Here is a 20,033-nt window from a genome sequence, read left to right on the forward strand (position 1 = left end):
CCAGGCTGCTCTCCATCATCTTTGAAAAGTCCTGGAGAACTGGAGAGGTGCCTGAGGACTGGAAGAAAGCCAGTGCCACTCCAGTCTTCCAAAAAGGCAAGAAGGAGAACCCAGGCAACTACAGGCCGGTCAGCCTCACCTCCATCCCTGGAAAGGTGATGGAACAGCTCATTATGGATGTCATCTCCAGGCATATGAAGGAAAAGAAGGTGGTCAGGATTAGTCAGCATGGATTCACCAAGGGGAAATCCTGCTTAACCAATCTGATTGCCTTCTCTGATGGAAGGACTGGCTGGGCAGATGAGGGGAAAGCAGTGGACGTTGTGTACCTTGACTTCAGCAAGGCTTTYGACCCTGTCTCCCATAACATCCTCCGARAGAAGCTCAGGAAGTGTGGGTTAGACGAGTGGACAGTGAGATGGATTGRGAACTGGCTRAAAGGCAGAGCTCAGAGGGTCGTCATCAGTGGCATGGAGTCCAGTTGGAGGCCTGTGGGTAGTGCAGTCCCCCAGAGCTCAGGACTGGGTCGCATCCTGTTCAMCTTCTTCATCAGTGACCTGGATGAAGGGACAGAGTGCCTCCTCAGCAAGTTGGCTGATGAGACCAAGCWGGGAGGAGTGGCTGACACACCTGAGGGCTGTGCTGCCATTCAGAGAGACCTGGACAGGCTGGAGAGYTGGGYRGAGAGGAACCTCCTGAGGTTCAACAAGGGCAAGTGCAGGGTCCTGCACCTAGGGAGAAATAACCCYAGGCACCAGYACAAGCTGGGGSCTGACCTGCTGGAGAGCAGCTCTGCAGAGATGCACCTGGGAGTGCTGGTGGATGACAAGCTGACCATGAGCCAGCAATKTGCCCKTGTGGCCAGGAAGGCCAATGGTCTCCTGGGGTGCATTGGGAAGAGTGTTGCCAGCAGGTGGAGGGAGGTGATCCTGCCCCTCTACTCAGCCCTGGGGAGGTCTCAGCTTGAGTACTATATCCAGTTCTGGGCTCCCCACTACAAGTGAGACATGGAGCTACTAGATAGAATCCACTGTAGGGCTACGAAGATGATCACAGGGCTGGAGCACCTGCCCTATGAGGGATGGCTGTGAGAGCTGGGCTTCTTCAGCCTGGGGAAGAGAAGATTGAGCGAGGATCTTACCAATGTGTACAAGTACTCAAAGGGAGGGTGTCAAGGGGATGGGGACAAACTTTTCAGGCGTGCCATGTGACAGGACAAGAGGCAATGGGCAGAAATTGAAGCACAGGAAGTTCTGCCTGAACGTGAGGGGAAATTTCTTCCCTGTGAGAGTGACAGAGCACTGGACCAGGTTGCCCAGAGAGGTTGTGGAGTCTCCTTCTGTGGAGATCTTCAAGGCCCACCTAGATGCAACCCTGTCTAACATGCTGTAGGTGACCCTGATGAGCGGGGAGGTTGGACTAGATGATCTCCAGAGGTCCCTTCCAACCTTACTGATTCTGTGATTATTAAAGTAATGACTCATAAAAGCTAAGGATTTTTCTGTTGGTAACTCTATCAGTGGAAAATTTAGTTGCCAACAAAACATTCTTATTGCAAATTATATATATATATATTTTTTCTTGAAACACTCATTCTTCATGAGAAAAACAAATGCCTAAAAACTTCTGTTTGGAATACTTCCACAGAATCATGCGTAGTTGAGTCTTTCATATTTTTCATTCCTCTCATTGTTTGGAAATCCCAGTCTGAAATCTCCTCATCTAGATATCATGCAGTTGTTGTACCACACTGAGCTGCGAATGCCTGGTAAACTATGGCAAGGCAAGACTGATCTGGGAGTAGCCTGTAGAGGAAGGAGACTTGGGCCTCAAGGCACTTGAACTGTAACTCCGTGGATGTACCTTCTGTCGCTGCCTTTGTAGCAAAACTTCAGAGTAGAGTTGTGGAAGAGAAAASTGTTCTCTATTTACTTACACTCCACTGGAAGAACAACACTGCAGGACACCAGAAACCTATACTTCCCCTGAAATCTAATTACTAGATTACATGAGAGGTAAGTAGGTGGGGAAATGTGTAGGATTTGATTTTACAAGCTCTTTTTGAAAGAGTATTATTAATGAAAGATTAGTGAGAAATAATTGTGTAGGAGAAAGACAGATGAAATACAAATAGTTGGAGAAGAATGAAGGACTTGAGGAACTCCATAAAGGAATGAAAGTGACAAAGAAAGAAATGCAGGGAAAAGAAAGAGAAAACAGAGAAAGGCCTGGTAATAAAGAAGAGTTTGACAAGAAAGAAGGTGAAAGAAATTTAGCAAATATAACAGGAATTTGAGTCTGATTTTAAAAAAATGAATTAGAGAATAGGAGGATGAAAGATCCCATAGCCATTTTGTTTTTTAAAAGTGTATGTTTCCTTTGGAACATCTTTCTTGCTATGGTGGGTGAAGGAGAAGCCAGAAAAAAGGAAAGAAGAATTAGCTTTGTGGCAACTGGAATTGTTGCTTTGAATTTCTCTAGCTTGTTTCAGGACAGAATGTAATAGGTTTAGCCACTAGAAATCTATAAAGTAAAACAAAAGCAGTATTTCAAATCCTTTGTGCTGTATTCTGTGTGCATTTATTACCGGCTTCCTTGGTTGTGCTTTGTTTTCCATGAAGTTTGTTCAGAGGTGTGACTGACTTGCGACTGATTCTCAGCCAATACCTCTTAGACCAATAACCTGTTATAAAGTATGTAATTTTTCTTGGTCTGCCTGCACACTCTCTGCAGGGAGCTTTAACTGAAAACACTAAAAGGAATATGGTTCTGTAGGTCATCAGTTTGGGCCTCAYTGACCACCATTCTGAAACTGCCGCTTTGCCTACACAGCTTTAGCACTACAAGAAGTATCTTCCTTTTTTGTGACATCTGGGATCCTCGACTGCACATTAAAGGCTCTGCGTGCTGGGGAGAGAGTGCCAGACTGGAGAGCAGAAAGCCTCAAAATATAGCCAATACATTCAAAGCCAATATAGCCAATAAACTCAAAATGTGGTTGAAGTGGTATACCCAAACCAAGATGAAGAACCTCTGAGAAGAACTGGTGTTTGAGAAGAGCTTATAGTTGTTTATTTCTTAGATGCAGACTCAGAAATGTATCTTTATCCCAGTCTGACTTGCATAAATATGGATAAAATTCTCTTGAGAAATTRCATTTCAAAAACCGTCTGCTTTTGTCTTTTTCTTTTTAAATCCAATTAAGGTAACTAAATACACCAGACTTTTCATAAAATAATGATAGTAATCTGAGAACCTGTGACAGTGGTCATTATATCCCTCTCTTGCAGTCATTTTTCTCAAACTGCTCAAGTGTAGCTTGGATTAAGCCTCTGAAATTTGATTGGGGTAATTTCAGTTAGTGTATATCAAAGCGTATTCTTACAGCCAGGTTATATAAGCTATTTAATAACAAAACATATTGTTTATCCAAAAGAGTATAGGAGAGGAGGATACCACAARTAGTCTTTTTTTCTCAGTATGATCTTTTGATTGATTTCTTACTCTTTTCATTCCTTTGCATTATCTGGATAACTTCCCAAGACAAAAACTTTAATTCAAGTGACAGATGTGTCTATCTGAAGTGATTGGTTATTATATTTTGTTTGATAAATATAGATCCTTGTTTTGTCTTTTGTAATCTGTCACATAATCTTGAGTTTCTCTCCTCCTTGAAGGYGCAATGATTAAAAGATTAAAATTTAAAAAAGAGGCAATGGATTTTTTCTGTAGAACTCCTTTACACTTACATACAGAAGGGTCCTGAAGTCTTTAGGACAAAAAATTCCACTTAGGACCTGAGTCATAAAAAAYAGGTATTCTTACATGAAATTTCTCTGTAAAAGCTTAATCTAATTCATTTAGATTTCTAGAAATGATTCTTACCGAAAATCTACAGGAACTCAGAGAAAGCAGGAGACCATAGCCAGATTTATAAGGACCCAGCCATTCTTTTACCCACCTGGCCATACTGTTGACAAATAACAGCACTTTCAAGATGGTTTTGTGCAAAGAATTTATTCTTTCACAGCAAGGGACCATAAAGAGAATCCTTATCTGTAGTGTGATAAATTACATTTCTGTAATAAAAAAATCACACTGTGGTGTTCCTTTATGTTACTTTACCAGATAAGTGCTAATTATTCCCTTAGAGCTAGTCTGAACATCCTGAGACATTTACAACAGAAATGCAGAAGTTGCCTGAATAATACTCTGTGTTTATATCAGTTCCCTAAACCCTGAGAAGGTAGTTACAAAGATGAAAGGAATCTTTTTTTTTTTTTTTTCAAAAATTCAGAAAAGATTTTTTTCCCCTAAGCATACGTATAGACCATATTTTACTCTGCAGTGACCAGGAATATTGTATATAATGAAAGATTATATAAGCTCTACAGCCACTGGAATTAAGATTCATCAGAGGTTGATGATACGAAAAATACTTCAGATATTTTTCATATAAACTGTGAATACAGCAGAGTTTGCTATACAGTCAAAATCACAAATCTTCAACATCATGACATAAATATATAATTTTACTGGGAAATRTGCTATAAGATTATGAGGTGAAATGAGGTCTTTGAGGGGCACATATGTGCCAGATCRTATCAAGAAAGAAATTCTGGGTAAAATCAGCAAAATCACCAATTGTATTACGAATTGCTGTACAACTATAATCACAAAGCAGCAAACAATAAAGTGGCACCCTATGCCAGTGATATTCACTGTGCAGGGAAATATATACCCATCTTGTTTGTATCTCACATTTTTAGTAGTGATTGGCAAGGTTCTCTGTAAGTGTGKGCCTGTGTGTGTGTATGCATGCTGTTTGAAAGTGTATTTGTAATAGTTACTATGCACACATATTGGGAAAGGATTTAGTCTCCACACAAATGCGCAGAAACCTGATCTCCCAACCAGTCTACATCTGGAGTGTTACATAAAAGCATTACAAGGATTTATGTAAAGTTTTATGAAGAAAGATATGTTTTTAGAAACCATTCTGCTCTCACAATATGCAGTAGCTAAAATCTTGAGCTCAGCATGCTAAGAAATAACTAAAYATACCTAACTAAATTGATATAATTTAATAAGTAAGGCAACGGAGCAGAAAATCCATAAATTAGGAAAGAGCTATCTAAATGAATAACTTTCATCATCATATTCAAGTTCATCTTCCTCATCCTCTTCCAAAAGTCCATATTTAAATTTACGATAGATTGTCCCATCCTGGCCCATATATACAATATCATCATCTTCATCTTCATCTTCATTATCTCGATCTCTGTACTCAATCACCTGATCTTCCTGATAGCTTGTACTTTCATGGGAGTTGCTCATGTAGGAAGGTAAGGCTTTGGAGTGATTTGTCAGCTTCTCATATCCCCTTCTATTGACAGCCTGTGTTTTGGCCTGTGATTTTTTCCAGATAAATATAATAGCTCCAATGACAAGAAGAAGCAAAATGCAGGTCGTAACAAAGAGAGCAGTTTTGCTTTTGTGCTCAGGTGGCAGAGTGATTCGTAAGACACAGTCATCTGACAACAGCAATAATAATAAAAAAAAAATTATATGAGGTCAGGTTAGGGGTCTTCATTTTGAGTGACCCAGCAGAACATTTAAGCCTGTTCATATCTTTAAATTTTTTGGACTAAATACCAAAATCTTTTCTTCTAGTACCAGAATTGTACTGCTGTGGCCATGATAGTGTAAGCCTCTAAGCAAGGAAAGGGTTGTGGGATAGCTAAATTTCTTCGATAGATTTAATGAATAAACAGCAAGAAGCAGAAAAGCTAACAAGCACACAAACGCAACCTACTTGCTGAGTTTAGGCAAGAAACCTAATATCCCCAGAAATATTTATATTTTAACTCTCTGGCTTCTAGAAAGATTGGAAGACAGGTTGCGTGCCCTGAGCCTGTCTGTTTTTCCTGGTTGTATCAGTTTGATAAAATAAAAACTTTTCTTCTTTCTGCAAATATTCCCTTGTCTAATACACTGTAGCTATCTCAGAGTCAATGRAGTGGTTTTGACATGATGAGCTTAAAGCATGTGATTCAGATTGCTATCCTTCGAAACAAGCATTTCCCAGTCATCTGGGTTATGAAATACATGACCATTTAAAACAAGAGTTGTGACTGAGARAAGAGGGCAATATCTGTTGCAATTGCTGTTATTTGTATGAAGCCCTTCCTGCTCTGGTGATGGAGCAGTAGAAATACACTGTGTGCATGCAGCTTGGCAGCACATTTTTGTTACCTTCTGCTTTTCTTTTTAAATGTCAACCCAGTGAGTCATAAAGCCCTTAAATGCCAGTAGCGCTCATCAACACAGTCCTACCTTGTGTTTCACTGCAGTCGCAGCATTCTGGGCTGTCTATCAGGTCAGAGTCACTGCAGCAGGGCAGGCAACGACCTTCTTCGAGATAGAGCTGCATGCTGGCTGGACACATTGTGCAGTTSAAAGGTCCAGGTCCCTTACATTCAGTGCACGTGCTGTCACATTTCTCACATTTGAGCTGGTCCTCCTTGAAACACAGAACACAAGCAATGCACCTCTCATTTCCATTCCTTTGGACCTGACTGCTCTGCCCTACCACTCTTTGGGTCCTCATGTCTGGACACCATGGATGTCTGTGTCAAAAATCATCGGAGAGTGGGAAAACTAAAGTTTGGTTCATACTGCCCAGGTTGTCAGTGATCTGCTCRTAAGGAGAGTGAAAAAGCAGTGTAGGGGAAGCTTAGTTTGCAATCCGACCTAGCTAGATAKATGAACAATCTTTCTTTGCAAGAGAAAAACAAAAGTAGGAATGTTTAAAGACAAACAGACTTGAAAACTCAGAGAAGAGCATTCTGTACTCTTCCTCTTGTGTTCAGAAGTTATAGTTCAGGATATAAATCACAGGAGGAAATGCTTACAAATGGGTACCTCTTGTGTTGGTGACTCCTGGACTCTGTATTCGCTCACAAGACAGTCTGAGTTGCACATTCCGCTTAATAAAGTGTAGCTCCATACACAAGAAGTGCAGCTGAATGCTCCGTTCCCTCAAAAGGCAAACAAAACAATATTATAACAGAAAAAAATGTCCTCTAACTTCCTTTCAGAAATACGCTGGTCACTTCCACCTAAGAAAAGGGACAATTGTCATCATCAAGACTCAGCAATGAACTGTCCAGCACACTGAAGTCAGTATTAGAAAGAATTTGGGCCTCATCTTCAAATTTTACATGTGCACAAAGTGTATTTCTTATGTTTTGAAATTCATGAAAAGCTGATTATGAACTACAAAGAGTGTGTCAGGCTTCTGTCCTTTTTCCCCTTAGTGTTACAACTGGTTTGCCACCTGGCTTGGCCATTTGCGCTGTGTGTGCGTGGCCTGCGTGCCACTTTCAGAGGCGTTCAGGAGAATCAATTAAATCGGTGCACTAAATCAGAATTGTGGGAAACCTTGGCCAAATTCTGTCATATTCAAAGTCAATAGGTATGATGCCYGTTAGTTAACCCTTTCCAAACTATAATAAATTAATTTACACATTTACATATGAATAAAAATATAAATTCTCCAGTTGCTTCGGAAAAAAATGTGTTTCACTAGTTACAAACAGAACATCATATGCACTTTGTGCGTATGAGAGCATTTTGAAAAATGCATGTGTCCAATTTCCTGCCARTTGGCATCTTTTGCCACAGTCTGAAAAGAAGATGTTAACATTAACAGTAGTTAAACATGCAGAAGTAGCATTGTTTCATGATCCAGTGAATTCACTGTGTGATTTTTCTGAGCAAAGTGGAGTTTACCTCCCTGGTCATGTGAAACATGTGACACAGCAACACTTCTTGGCTTCTACATCAACAATGCAGATTCATTTCAGAGCCCCTACAGGTTTTCTGTTTAGAAAGACTGGCTCATATTTTGTCATACTGTCCCTGTAATTAAGGCAGAAAATCTATCCTGTAGTACTAATCCTAAGTAAAATAAAAATAAATCATAAGAAGCAGTCTATAAGTTAAAATGGCAACCTTTTTGTCCCAGATTCAAGTCAATATATTGCTGTCATTTATTATGCTGTCCTTGTATAGTTACATTTTAACARTTCTTGAAGGTGGCTTCTTGGCTTCTCTCTAGGAGTTATTTCCACAATTTTAAATATTGTTACATTTGCAATTAGCTATCTGCACCATCCAGGGTAGCCACTGTCCAAAAGAGTTTTTATTAGAGTGTAGTCTGAGCTGAAGATGGCAACTGCTAGCTATCATCTGATGCCTTTAAGATAAAATAGCACATTGTATGGATCCAAGAGAAATAATACTGCCCAATTCAGAATTGAATACAGTATAATTTAGAGAAAAAAGACATGGAATTCTGTCACAGAACAAAACAGATGATCTCTCAAGGTTATCYTTGAAAAATACTCAAAGCAGCAGATACCATACCTTTTTTTTTATTATTTTTTTACCCTAAAGATGCTCTGTGACCTTTTGGCTATTTTCGGTATTGGTAGCGGTTGATTTTCTACTCTTCCCTTTAGAGACTGTAAAGATTYGTGGTTGGATTTAGATTCCCTGGCTTTCACTGAGGGCACATGTAGTGTGATAGCTCAAGGAGTGAGACATTATTCTGTATTTACAGGACACACAGAGTCCAGACCTGTTAGCATCAGAGCCCTGGTTTTAAAGATKATGAGCATCTCTGTGAGAAGCCTGGCTGACTTAAATGAACTTAATTACATGGTCRGCCTGTTTATCTTCACTAGCTTCATGCTGGTGATCACTCCCAGCCCTCCTGTCCCGCGGGTGCCTCTGCACTCTGTGATTGGAGGCACCTCAGCAGGAATTGATATTCTTGTTTACTCTCGGTGATTTGATACTCTATAAATAAGGTGGTAGCCCGGACTAGCCAACTGAGCCAGAGCCTAGGAGAGGCTGGGAGCCTGCCAGGAGGGCTGTGCCACCAACTTCAACTCCTTAGATCAAAGGTAGCTTAAYAGGGCCGTATATACTGCTACTACACTTCCTTGTGAAGTGCTTCCAAATATTGGAGCAGAGATAGAATGGGGGGGGGGAAGATATAGCTTGTGTTTGATATTCTTTTTTTGTCGAAGCATATACTTTTACCTTCGCAGGTTCGGCAGGAAGGRTGGCATCTTTCACACATGTTGTTGTCCTTGTTTTCATAGTAATACTCAGGGCAAGAGCTAACGCATTCATTCTTGGAGCGCAACAGGTAAAAATATGTATCACAGAAAAGGCAGTCTGTAGGCTGAGGTCCCATACACTCCTTACAGCTCTTGTGGCATCTCTCACATGATCTAGTGGAGTTTTGTGCAAAGTACCTGAAACAGATCAGTTAATGATGGCTTTGCAAATGCCTAATAATTACAGGAAAGGCCAAAATATCCTTCCTCCTGAGCTTTTACTGTGGTTACATCAACATATTTTTTGCATCACAGTGGAAGTAAAATGCATTTGCTTAGACTGCATTTGCCTATTGGAATTCAGCACTGGAATAAAGCAAGACTTTCTAAAATAGAGGTGAATTCAAGTAGGAAGGAAACAAATAAACAGACACAATTCAGAAATTCTAAACTGTTTTTGGCTCTACCACAAACATCCTGTGAGATGTTGAGCAAACATTTAATTTCTTACTACTTCCAATGACCAGCTGTCAGATAGAAATTCAGTAATTCTGTATTTCCTTACAGCCCACAAACAGGCCTAGCCAAAGAACACCAAGATAGAAACAGTTTGTTCATCTAAATTTTACAGTCAGAGAAAGAGAGGAATAGCTGCAGAGTGGTTGTATTGAGTTAATATGAGTCATTGCAGACTCATATTAATGAAGTGGTTGCATAAAATTCTGAGTCCACAGTTAACTGATGTTTTAATGGTTGGTTTTATTATGATCCATTATAAACTTTCACTCAGTGTGAAACAAAAGTGATCCCATCCAAACTCCAGGCTAGGCAGGTTAGAGCCTGCAAAGGTGCTTGAAAAAAAGTTACACTGCTTCCTGTGCTCAAGCTGACTTATTAAGGGATAACTTAGTTTATTTACTCTGTTTCATGCTGTTCTGTATAAATAAAATCTAAAAATGTCCTTGGAGCTTTTAAGAATGTCCACATCATATCAAGCTGGTTCCAGTCTGGGCACCAGCTCCATCCTTTTCCAGTTCTGCACTGGGAAGGGAGGTTTTACACGACCTCTGCATAGTAAGAAGACAAGAAATTTTCATCTTAAGATAGCACTGAGGGCAGAATGATCTGATTTCTCAAAGCTCTCTGTGATGTAGCTTTTAGTTAAAGGTCTTGGACCTTACCCAGCTGGACACTGGTTTACACATCCTTTTCCTTTCCTGTACCAGTCTGGTTTGCAGGAGAGACACTGTGAGCTGTGTTTTCCAAAGCAAGTGTCACAGGTGCTGTGGCATGGGGAACATTGTCCCTCATCACTGTCAGCATAATATCCATGTGGGCAAGTTTCAACACAGGTGGTATCTGCAGAGAGAACAATGCAGAGTAACAGATCATATTCAGTATCTGCTGCTATAAAAATCTCATACGGCTTTGCTGGAGCAAACTCTAACAGGGAACGCTGTTAAGAGTTTGTATCAAAGCCAATAAAGGGAATGTCAGGACATCCTAATTATTTTTTGTTTCTTCCAAGTCTTGTCACTTCATTAGTCTTCACTTCTGAGTCTTTTGTACATAAGCAGGCTCTTCAGAAAAAAGTCATTTTTAATCTTCAGAAAGTATAAATGCAATGCATAATGAAAAAAATGAACAGCAGTTGTGGTTTATTTCAGAATATATAGAATATATATATAGAAAGAAAGAAATAATAACCAGGAAATTTTGTCTCTGTACCTGCATTACCATTTTCCCTAGGTTTCACTCTAAGTGCATTCTTTCAGGCTCATTGCATTTTGTGTATTTGGCAAATCTGATGGTAAGAAGTTGGAGATTTAATGATATTTGTTCATTGGTCTTTGTCCCTGTGAGTAGCTGCTGCTCTGTGTTATGGGAATATTTATCTCTCATACTGCTAAATACAACAGGTACCTTACATTGTTCACCTGAGATTTCAGAAGGTCATTAACAGAATAGAAACCTTCAATGAAAAGCTAGGACTGAATCAAATAACGGAGTGCATGAAGCTAAGAGAATAGTGATTTCTCTTAACAGCTTGCACTCATTATCTAGCTTATCCTTACTGTTTTCCTGCTCAGATTACAAATGGGCAAAGGAAGATACTTGCCTATTTCTATTTTTTTCTACATTTTTTTCTCCACTCCAGACTGTCTATTTACTTCCTTCAACTTCAGCAATGGTAATGGTAAGCTGGATGTGCTAGTAATAATGTCAAGTTTGAGTCGAGTCCTCAGAAGTTTAAGAATTCAAAATCTGCATCAGAATTAGATGTAGACAACTCACAGTCAATGTTTTAATACAAATTTACTTTAGATTTTTCCTGAATTACAGACCATTTAAATCAGTTTTTCTCTAAATTAAGTTTTTAATTTTTGCTTGCTTTTTTTAAACATGCAAAGAAGTTTTATCAATTTTACCAACTTGTTTCTGAAACAATAGAGTCTTTTGCTCTACAGAAAGAATGGAAAAGTAGTTTTGCATCTCAGCAATCCACTAGCAACTGACCTAATGGTCCAGAAACAAATTTTTAACTTCTCTGCTTAAGTATGTCTTTGTTCATCAAATCTCTGCAGGGATTAAATGAGCCAACATGTAAATGTGAGCTCTGTGCTTACAAAACACAGCTAAGGACATCCCTTTTGTCTTTTTCAAGTTACTTGTAGGAAACAAAAGTGTCAGTAAATAGCATTTAAATGAAACAAATAAAAATTTTGTTTAGCTATGGACTTTGTTGCTGCTTACATGGTCTATTTTTCATTCCAAAAGCCCAGAATGTTTTGTCCACTCCTCAAAAAATATCTCAGGTAGCCCTGAAGAAGTAATTATCTCTGCATCTACTTACTTGTCAGGTCAGCCTTGCAACATTTAAGTTGAAATGGTCATAGAAGTTTCATGAGTAGAACAGAAACTTGCCTATACCATGCTCTCCTGTTCTCCACTGTAAAATAAAATCTAGATGTGGGATCAAAGTACTCACTGAGAAGATGTTGATTATTCGCACAGCTAAGGCACTGGTGTTCAGTGGGTCCTGAACAGTGAAAGCATTTCTTATGACAAGGCTTGCAGGTCTGACTTTGCTCATCATAGTACTCAGTGCGAGAGCAGTATCCAGATGCCAAACACTGCCCGTTGTGGTTCAGCGTCAAGCCATTTCTGCAAGTAAGGCAGGCAGTGGAAGAAGAACAAGTCTGGCATGTCCCATTACATGCTGAAAAGAACAAACGGCAGGCATGTCACCATTTATTTTTTAATTTCAAATTATGAAAAGAACAAACAGCAGGCATGTCACCATTTATTTTTTAATTTCAAATTATTATTTCAGCTTTAATTTTACAAGGAGCCACCATGACTTCAAGATGAGTGGTTGAGTGAAATGAGCAATAGCTCTGGTTTTGCATAACAAAACAGGTTAATAGTTTCAATTTTATACAGCCTACTCCTTCAGTTGCCTTTYGTGCTGGCACTGCTTTTGCTGAGCAGCAGTTTTCAACATACTATCACCAGAAATACACAGCTCTTTACTGGAGTGGCTACATGTAATTTCAAACACCTTTGCTAGCTCCTTCTCAACTTTCTCTTATTTTCCTTATTTCTCTGATTTCTCTAATTTTTTAAGTAGTCTTATTATGCCTTTGTGATCTTCTCTGTTTTCAGAACACTCATAGCTACATCAGCAACCCGCAAACCCTTTAGGTATAATACCCAACCCRTTCTGCTTGCATCTCAATACTTTTTTGGAGAAAACAAGGCTGCCAACCTTGGCAATCTTCAGTTGTTTCTTCATAGTAAGTCCCTTCGGGGCATTCTTCAAAACACTGCCCGTTGTACAGGAGGAAGAAGCTGATGGCGCACTCAGTGCAGTCATCTAAGTCGGGTCCATCGCAATCCTTGCAGTCGCTGTGGCAGGGGAAGCACTGCTTATCTTCAGCGTAGAAGTGAGAGGGGCAATCCTCCATGCACCTCCCATCATGCAGGAAGAACTCATCCATACAAACTGCAGAGAACCAGAGACAATGAGTAAGCTACAGGGCAGCTGATTTTGGTTTTGGTAAGTGAGGGAGTGAAGAAATCCTGGGAAACCATAAATCCCACAATGCCTGCTTTAGTAGGAGATAAGCAGAAAACTTGGAAATGTATTGCCTTTTCCTTTGACTCTTTCTCCAGAGTCTGCCCTCATGCACTACCTCCTCTGCTACATAGGTGTAAATATTAAAGAATTTAGGAATGTAAGGACCTGCCATCTGCTAAATCAGAAATAGAAACAAATCAACAGGAATCTCATGAAGCACAAAAAGAATAGAAAAAGTAGTGTGAAATACATTTCCAGATAAATATTTTCAGTTGAGTCTCATGATAAAACACAGATTGCTTAGCCTCTATTGTACCAGTATAGCAATGATATATACACCCATTTTTTTGTTTTTGCTCATTATAGAATTTCTTTTCAGATATGTGTTTCTGTTAGCCTGGTTTTCTAAATCTATCACATTTTATCTAAGTCATAACAAGTTCCTTGCAATACCTTTGCACATTTGGTTGTGAATGCACTCCTGACACATGAAAGGACAGTGTTTGCAGATTCCTTCAGAAGCAAAATACTTCTCTGAACAGGTAGGTTTACATTCATACTGCTCCAGAAGCAAAGGACTTTCACATGACAGGCATCTGGTAGCACTTCCCATGCATGTCTTACAGGAGTCACTGCATTCCTTGCAAGTTCCAGAGTCATTAAAATATCCCCTGTTGAATTAAAACAAAGCAAACTACAGGTCAGAGTATGTTTCTAGAATAGTCCAGTGACATAAGTTGTAAGAATTATGTTTGCATATATCAAGGTTTCCCGGCAGATACATTTCAACAAAACAAAACTACTTCCTAAATGGTTTGTTATCTATTCTCCATTCCATTCCATTCCCTCATGGCACCAGTACCATTGCCTGCAAATAGAAAACCTGTGTAGTCAACACCATGAAGGGAGTCTGTCCCTTTATTCTCGTACCTACTCCAGGGGTTTCTAGACTTCTTTTCTTGCTTTTTCTCTGGTTTTTATATAAGATGGGAAGATACATAATGTTTGGGAAAAGGAAGACACAGTTTGCGGTCTTGTTCAGCTTAYCCCCAGCAATGATATCAGGATTAGAAAGAGTAATCTCAGTAGCCCTAGCGWGAAAAAAGAGAAGAGAAATCCTTGGAAGTGTGAAGGCTGGGAAGAATAAGGATGGCTGGGTTAAAACCCCCAAAGTACAACAGGATGCATGAGAACTACTTGTATTTAGTGACAGCAAAGGAACAAGCTAGGAGAAGCACTGGGGAATTATTTTCAGCCACCATAAAGAACCACCTCGAGGACAGTACTGTGGTCCCATTGAAGTCAATGGGAGCTTTACCATCAGACATAGTCTTTACCATAGTCATGATTAGTCTCGCTTGTGATTTCAGTCAACAGCAAATGTTATTACTTTAGGCCAGCTGAAAATGGCTTTTACCATGTGGTAGGTTCTGGTGTGTTAGACTACCATAGGTTCTTCCYTTGAAAGGTTTATAATTAATCTGAGCTGTAAGAAGGAGCACAGAAATGAGTTAAAGTGCAGACATCAAATAGAATCATAGAATTGGTAAGGTTGGAAGGGACCTCTGGAGATCATCTAGTCCAACCCTCAACCTGCGAMCTTGGCATTATTAGCACCACGCTCTAACYAACTGAGCTAAACCTAMCCCCCCTATATAAATARGAATAAGTTAAAAAAATTACTTACTCGGGGCATTCCTGAAAACATCTGCCTTCATGGAGGAAGAATGGCTGGTCTCGTCCAGACTGACACTTCTGACAGTGCCAAGGGTCAGAGCAAACCTCACAGTCGTCCAAGCACATCTCGCACTTTCCACTTTCCACATTGCCAAAAGTTTGTTGAGGGCATTGAGAGACACAGGCATCATGGCTAAGAAATTTTCCTGGCAAAACAGCAACCCAAATGGAGAAAGAGACCAGAGAGAAATGTATTTAAAAGAATCTTGTCTTAGATGGCTATAAGAAAAGTCTTTGAACTTCCCAAAAGCTTAACTTTTTGATGATTACAAACATATTGGAAACATTCTTCAAACTTTTCCCAAAATAGTTTGCTCAGCCTCCCCTAAAATGTAGTTAGAAAGGATCATCATCATCATTTGGTACATCCTTCATGAATGAACATAATTCCTGCATCATAATTCCTGCATCCTACAGCCTTTGATTGAATAGAAGAGAAAACAACATCCACTTCATATTTTTTTTTACCCTTATTGCTAAGGGCATGTGCTTTATTCCTAGCTGTTATGTGTCTGGCTGTAGCTTCTGATACAGCTGATATTCTGATACCTAATTATAATCTGATTTACCTTCTCATCCTTCCAGCTGCCAMAGAACATTCTACTGAACACTGACTAAACTAGTCCCTGGAAGTGTTTAGGATACAGAGTATTTTAGCGACTTGCAAAAACTGTCCAAAGAGGCTGAAAGTCTCCTACCTTCTGGACATGAAGTACACTTGTTAGCATCTTTGTCACAGGTCCTACATGAAGGATCACAGGACTGTAACTGTTTTTTTACTTCTGAAATGAAAGAAAAAAAATGCGATTTTCTTACTTTTTTTTTTTTTTTCTGTTTTTAAAATGTATCTCCTTGAAGTTTTGATACTCAAAATGATGGACAAATTAGTGATTGACTTAAATTCCACACTCTTAAAAGACAAGTTGCTGTAATAAAGGAAAATACAAACTGTATCCTGAGATTCGCTAAGTCTAGACTGCTCATGTACTTCTGGACTGCCATTGCAAATGAGAGAATAATTTAGTTAAATGTTGTTAGTTTCAGCACTCTGCTCCAAAAACAGATCTGGATGCATACTCCTAGTAGACTGCAAATAGGAAAAGCTTGAGAGATGTGCAAATTTAGAGATGTGCTACACACAGGTGTAGTGGTATTCTTATGGCGATTTTGTACTAGTTGGTTGAAGAACACCATTACTCAGCCTCTRAAGGAACAAACTCTGAATGTGAAGGAGAATTAAATGAATGTCTGTGAAGAAGGTCTGTAAAATGGTTCTCCCCAGTATTATCACCACCATTTCCCTCCAACAGGAAGGCTCTGATGTGCCACATAGTATTTTTATGTCTGAAGACCTCGGTTATGTTTTGCATAGACTTTACTCAATGCATTATTCAGCAACTAAATGTCAAGGGGATTTGAGGGTCACATTTAACACACAGAAAGTTTGCTGTGGAACACTGTAGGTCTCAACAAGCAATTCTTTATTTTGATCCAGGCGGTCTTAAAAATGGCAAAATGAATGTCTGATGAAAGAGCAATTGTGGAACACTGGACAGAAGACAGTAAGTTTTTGATTTTACTGAAAATTAGAAAATAGATCAAAGTAGAAGTGGGTTGCAGATTGAGCTTGGCATATTGTTTACCTTATGCAGCAGTTTCAAATGTACATGACTTTAGCAAGTGGAGGGACTGGCTGACAGGATCCATTAGCCCCATGCAGCAAATTATTACATTTTTTGTTCTACCTGTTATAAGTAGTTTAAAAGGCTGACATCTTGAATGAAATAGAGGACAGCAAAAAATTTTAAGTGAAAGGAAGAGACAGGAGAAATGGAGACACATAGAGCCCCTCTCCACTAGAGGAAATGGGGGGCATTTTACTGTGAATAGAGGCACTGTGTAGAAAAGTGAGTGTGTGCACAGTATGACACAAGGGCAGAAGAAGGAGGAATAACAATAAAATAATTAATTATAATGATTACTGATAAATGCACTGCTAAACAAGCTGWGCCACAGCTATCTCAGTGACAAACTGAGGTTTGAGTCCACATTCAATGCGGCTAAGAGACAGTTCGCAACAATGTGAGTCACATCCATACCTCACCCTACCTGAAGTTCAGAATATTTTAAAAACTCTCTRTGTCTAGTCATGCCTCTGCACTGAACAGGGTCATTTACAGACTCCYGGTACAGGCCATAGGCTTCCTAGTACAATGCAGGTAACAGAAGAAAGCTGCACACTGTCAAGGAGAATGTGGGACATGAAAGACCAGAATGAAGTACTGAATCTGCTGCTGAGACTAGTGTGAGAGAACTGTTAGAAATCTGTGTGGATCCCATAAGATAGCAAATAGCTTTAGCCTTGGCTTTGGCAGCCAGATAAGCTGATGGCTGTGGTGAGTCAGAGACCTACCAAGGATAATACCAAGACAGATGGGACTTGGACTGCATTTCAATAAGCACCACTTAAAGACAATTTTCAACTCCAAAGCTACAGAGGTTTTCTGAGGAAGAAAATGTTTGAAACTTAATTTTGAGGTGTGCAGCCTTAAGATTGCTAAATAGTCGAAGAAAAGCCCTGGGTCTGAGCACACAGAGAGACACCATCATGACTTCGTATCTGTTATAGGTAAACCTAAAGAGTAAAGTATCAAGCAATCATCAATGTATAAAAATGAAAACTTATACTGTGAAAAGACAGGAAAAAATGGGAAGGCAGAAAGTTCCTGGCTTGCTGAGGTAGAAAAAGATGAGAGAAATATAGGAGCACAGAKAACCCAAGAGGTGGGAAGATGGATTTACTCTGAAGTGATCTCTGAAGTTGCAGGGGTGGGAGGATGGCATAGGAGGTAGATGACTGATGTGGGGACTGGAGAGGCACAAAGAGATATGAGTGTGTGAAGTGAGTTCAGCCTAAAGCAGCAAGGAAATGCCTATTCTTCTGGTATCAAGTGTAGTAATAGCTGCCTTTCAACATCTTACTCTGACTAGATTTTGCAGGAGGTTGAAAGTGTATGAGTTCCTTTGGTAGATCCCAAACTCTGCAGAAATGCTTCTCTTTTAAAAGCAGAATCAATATACTCTGAGGCACATCTGCAGAGTCAGGTATGGATAACACTGTGTGTGCTCCATCTGTGCTCTGAGCAAGTGAAAAGTGAGGCAGAGGTGAGCCAAAAGCCGCAAAGCCTTGTTGGTGTGGCAGTGGAAATTGGAGCTAGCTGAGTGGCAAAGTACACTTAGTCTTAGCACTATGCTAAACGAATACAACAGCACATCCAAGTTAACTTAGCCTTCCTATCCAACATTGTTGAGTTGCACTGACAGGTCTTCAAGAAACTCTCCTGGTGGGGTTTCAGAATGGGCATCTGCTTTCAGCCCTCCTGAGTGCCCCGGAGAGTCTGACAAGGCAATAAGCAGTGTGAAGATCACAAGATGGGATGGTTAAAGTCCTTGATTTTTAAGCCTATATCTGCAGGGGTTGAACAGCAACTGAGCCTCTGAAGGGAAGACAGAGACGGTAATGGCAAAGGAGCTTAGAAGAGACAAAGGGAAAGCTATAAGCTATAAGAAATAGTCAGCGCTTGCATCTGATATATTTAATTTTCCTTTTGCTTTTTATTTAAGGAAATGAAGTGAGGCAGATAATTGTGAAAATACTCTTCATAGACCTAACCAATTATGTCTATGGGASTATCCTCTTCCCTGAGCTGAGCACCTAGCCTTTTCATTTTCTCTCGAATTTCGCTTTCCTCTGGCACTAACTGGTACTGCTGCCAGCTTTAAGGGCAAGCAGAACACGTAACTGTCTGTCCTAGTGAGGTTAGAGGTGGGAGAAGAACCARCTGGAAAAGTAGATGCTTGAGGTGACTTCCAGGGAGTAACAGGACAATCCTGGAGCTACCATGGGGTAAGCAGAAGTGGAGAAAACTTTGTTTAGGGAGAGGTAAATACTGGCTGCTAAGCAACAACATAGGTCTGTGAGATAGGAAGCAGTCATCTGAGTCATTGTGTCCAGGTGCAGCTTGACCATGGGTGAGGATGCCTGGTTGCAGTGCTGATGGCAAATTGCCCTGAGCGGTGGAAATCAGGATCTCTATCCTGACTCCCTAAAGAAAGCTGGCATTGGAGAAGATGCCTMGCATTCAGAAACCCAAACTCCACCTCACTGTTTGCCACAGTCTCTTTGCTATTTCTGATGGTGGAGGTGGTGAAGCTCTTTTTGGTTGTGTCATTTTAACTAAATGCTTGTGCAAGCAAATGGCTCCTTATCCTCTGAGCCTGGCACGGAGTGGGCTACYCCTTGGTAGGACAGCCCTGGATGTGCATTAGGTGCTGGCTTGGAAGCAGGGCCAGGGGTCTTTCCTGTCACACTATAAAGGAGCAGGGCCAGTAGTCCTCGGGCTGTCTGAAATGGGGTTACTAGGGAGACTGATTTCATTTAGATTCATTTAAAATTCTGGGAGAAAGGAGTTTTCTCAAAGAATCCTGATGAGGTATTACAGTCTGTACTGTCCATGTACAGTTTGTACTATCCATGTATTGTTGGTCATATATTTAAATATATCCTAACTGTAGGATATATTTAAGGCAGTAAAGAGCTGGAGTTTTAAAGTCTATCTGTACTATCTTTTTCAGCTGCCTGTAAGTTTCGCTTTCTTGAGCAGAATGAACATTTTGTTCAGTTTTTATTAGCCCTTTTTAAGTGCAAGAACGCGGTTATCCAGTAAGGCTTTCTGCACAAGCAGATCCTGTGAGTTTAGATCTTTTCCTTCTCCTACTGAAGTATTTTCTGTCTGAGCTTTTTTCCCTGCTGAAGATCCATTTTCTATAGGTCAGGTTGCAATGTGCTGTTCCAAGCAAGGTCTAGTCTGCTTGAATGCCCTGGAACACAGAGGGCAGCCTGAGTCTCCCTTGTGCCTCTAGATGTGCTCAGCCATACTAGTGCACAAGCATTTTTAGTTTGCCTGCTTAAGTGACCAGTAAATTACTTTAATTTACAGGTGACCCTTGCTCACTCTTGTGAGATGCAGAAATTCACTGTCACTTTTTTTTTTTTTTTTTTTTTTTTTTTTTTTTCGAGATAC

General features: G+C 40.0%; 1 protein-coding gene across 1 annotated transcript in view; it reads right to left on the reverse strand.

Annotated features, from left to right (window-relative positions):
* Window positions 1-5,130: 5,130 nt before the first annotated feature.
* The window catches only part of PCSK5 (proprotein convertase subtilisin/kexin type 5), a 248,905-nt gene continuing 234,002 nt past the window's right edge, over window positions 5,131-20,033 (reverse strand). Inside the window, exons 28-37 of the mRNA XM_085313604.1 lie at window positions 15,648-15,731; window positions 14,900-15,095; window positions 13,666-13,883; window positions 12,901-13,137; window positions 12,121-12,351; window positions 10,313-10,490; window positions 9,112-9,329; window positions 6,925-7,040; window positions 6,337-6,523; window positions 5,131-5,534 (exon numbers count right to left, since the gene is read on the reverse strand). Coding sequence (XP_085169730.1) covers window positions 5,131-5,534; window positions 6,337-6,523; window positions 6,925-7,040; window positions 9,112-9,329; window positions 10,313-10,490; window positions 12,121-12,351; window positions 12,901-13,137; window positions 13,666-13,883; window positions 14,900-15,095; window positions 15,648-15,731 — 2,069 coding nt within the window. The remainder of the gene's footprint in view (window positions 5,535-6,336; window positions 6,524-6,924; window positions 7,041-9,111; window positions 9,330-10,312; window positions 10,491-12,120; window positions 12,352-12,900; window positions 13,138-13,665; window positions 13,884-14,899; window positions 15,096-15,647; window positions 15,732-20,033) is intronic.

This window comes from Rhea americana, unplaced genomic scaffold, assembly GCF_003343005.1.
Source record: "Rhea americana isolate MKP2758 unplaced genomic scaffold, rheAme1 scaffold_11, whole genome shotgun sequence".
Lineage (NCBI taxonomy): Eukaryota > Metazoa > Chordata > Aves > Rheiformes > Rheidae > Rhea > Rhea americana.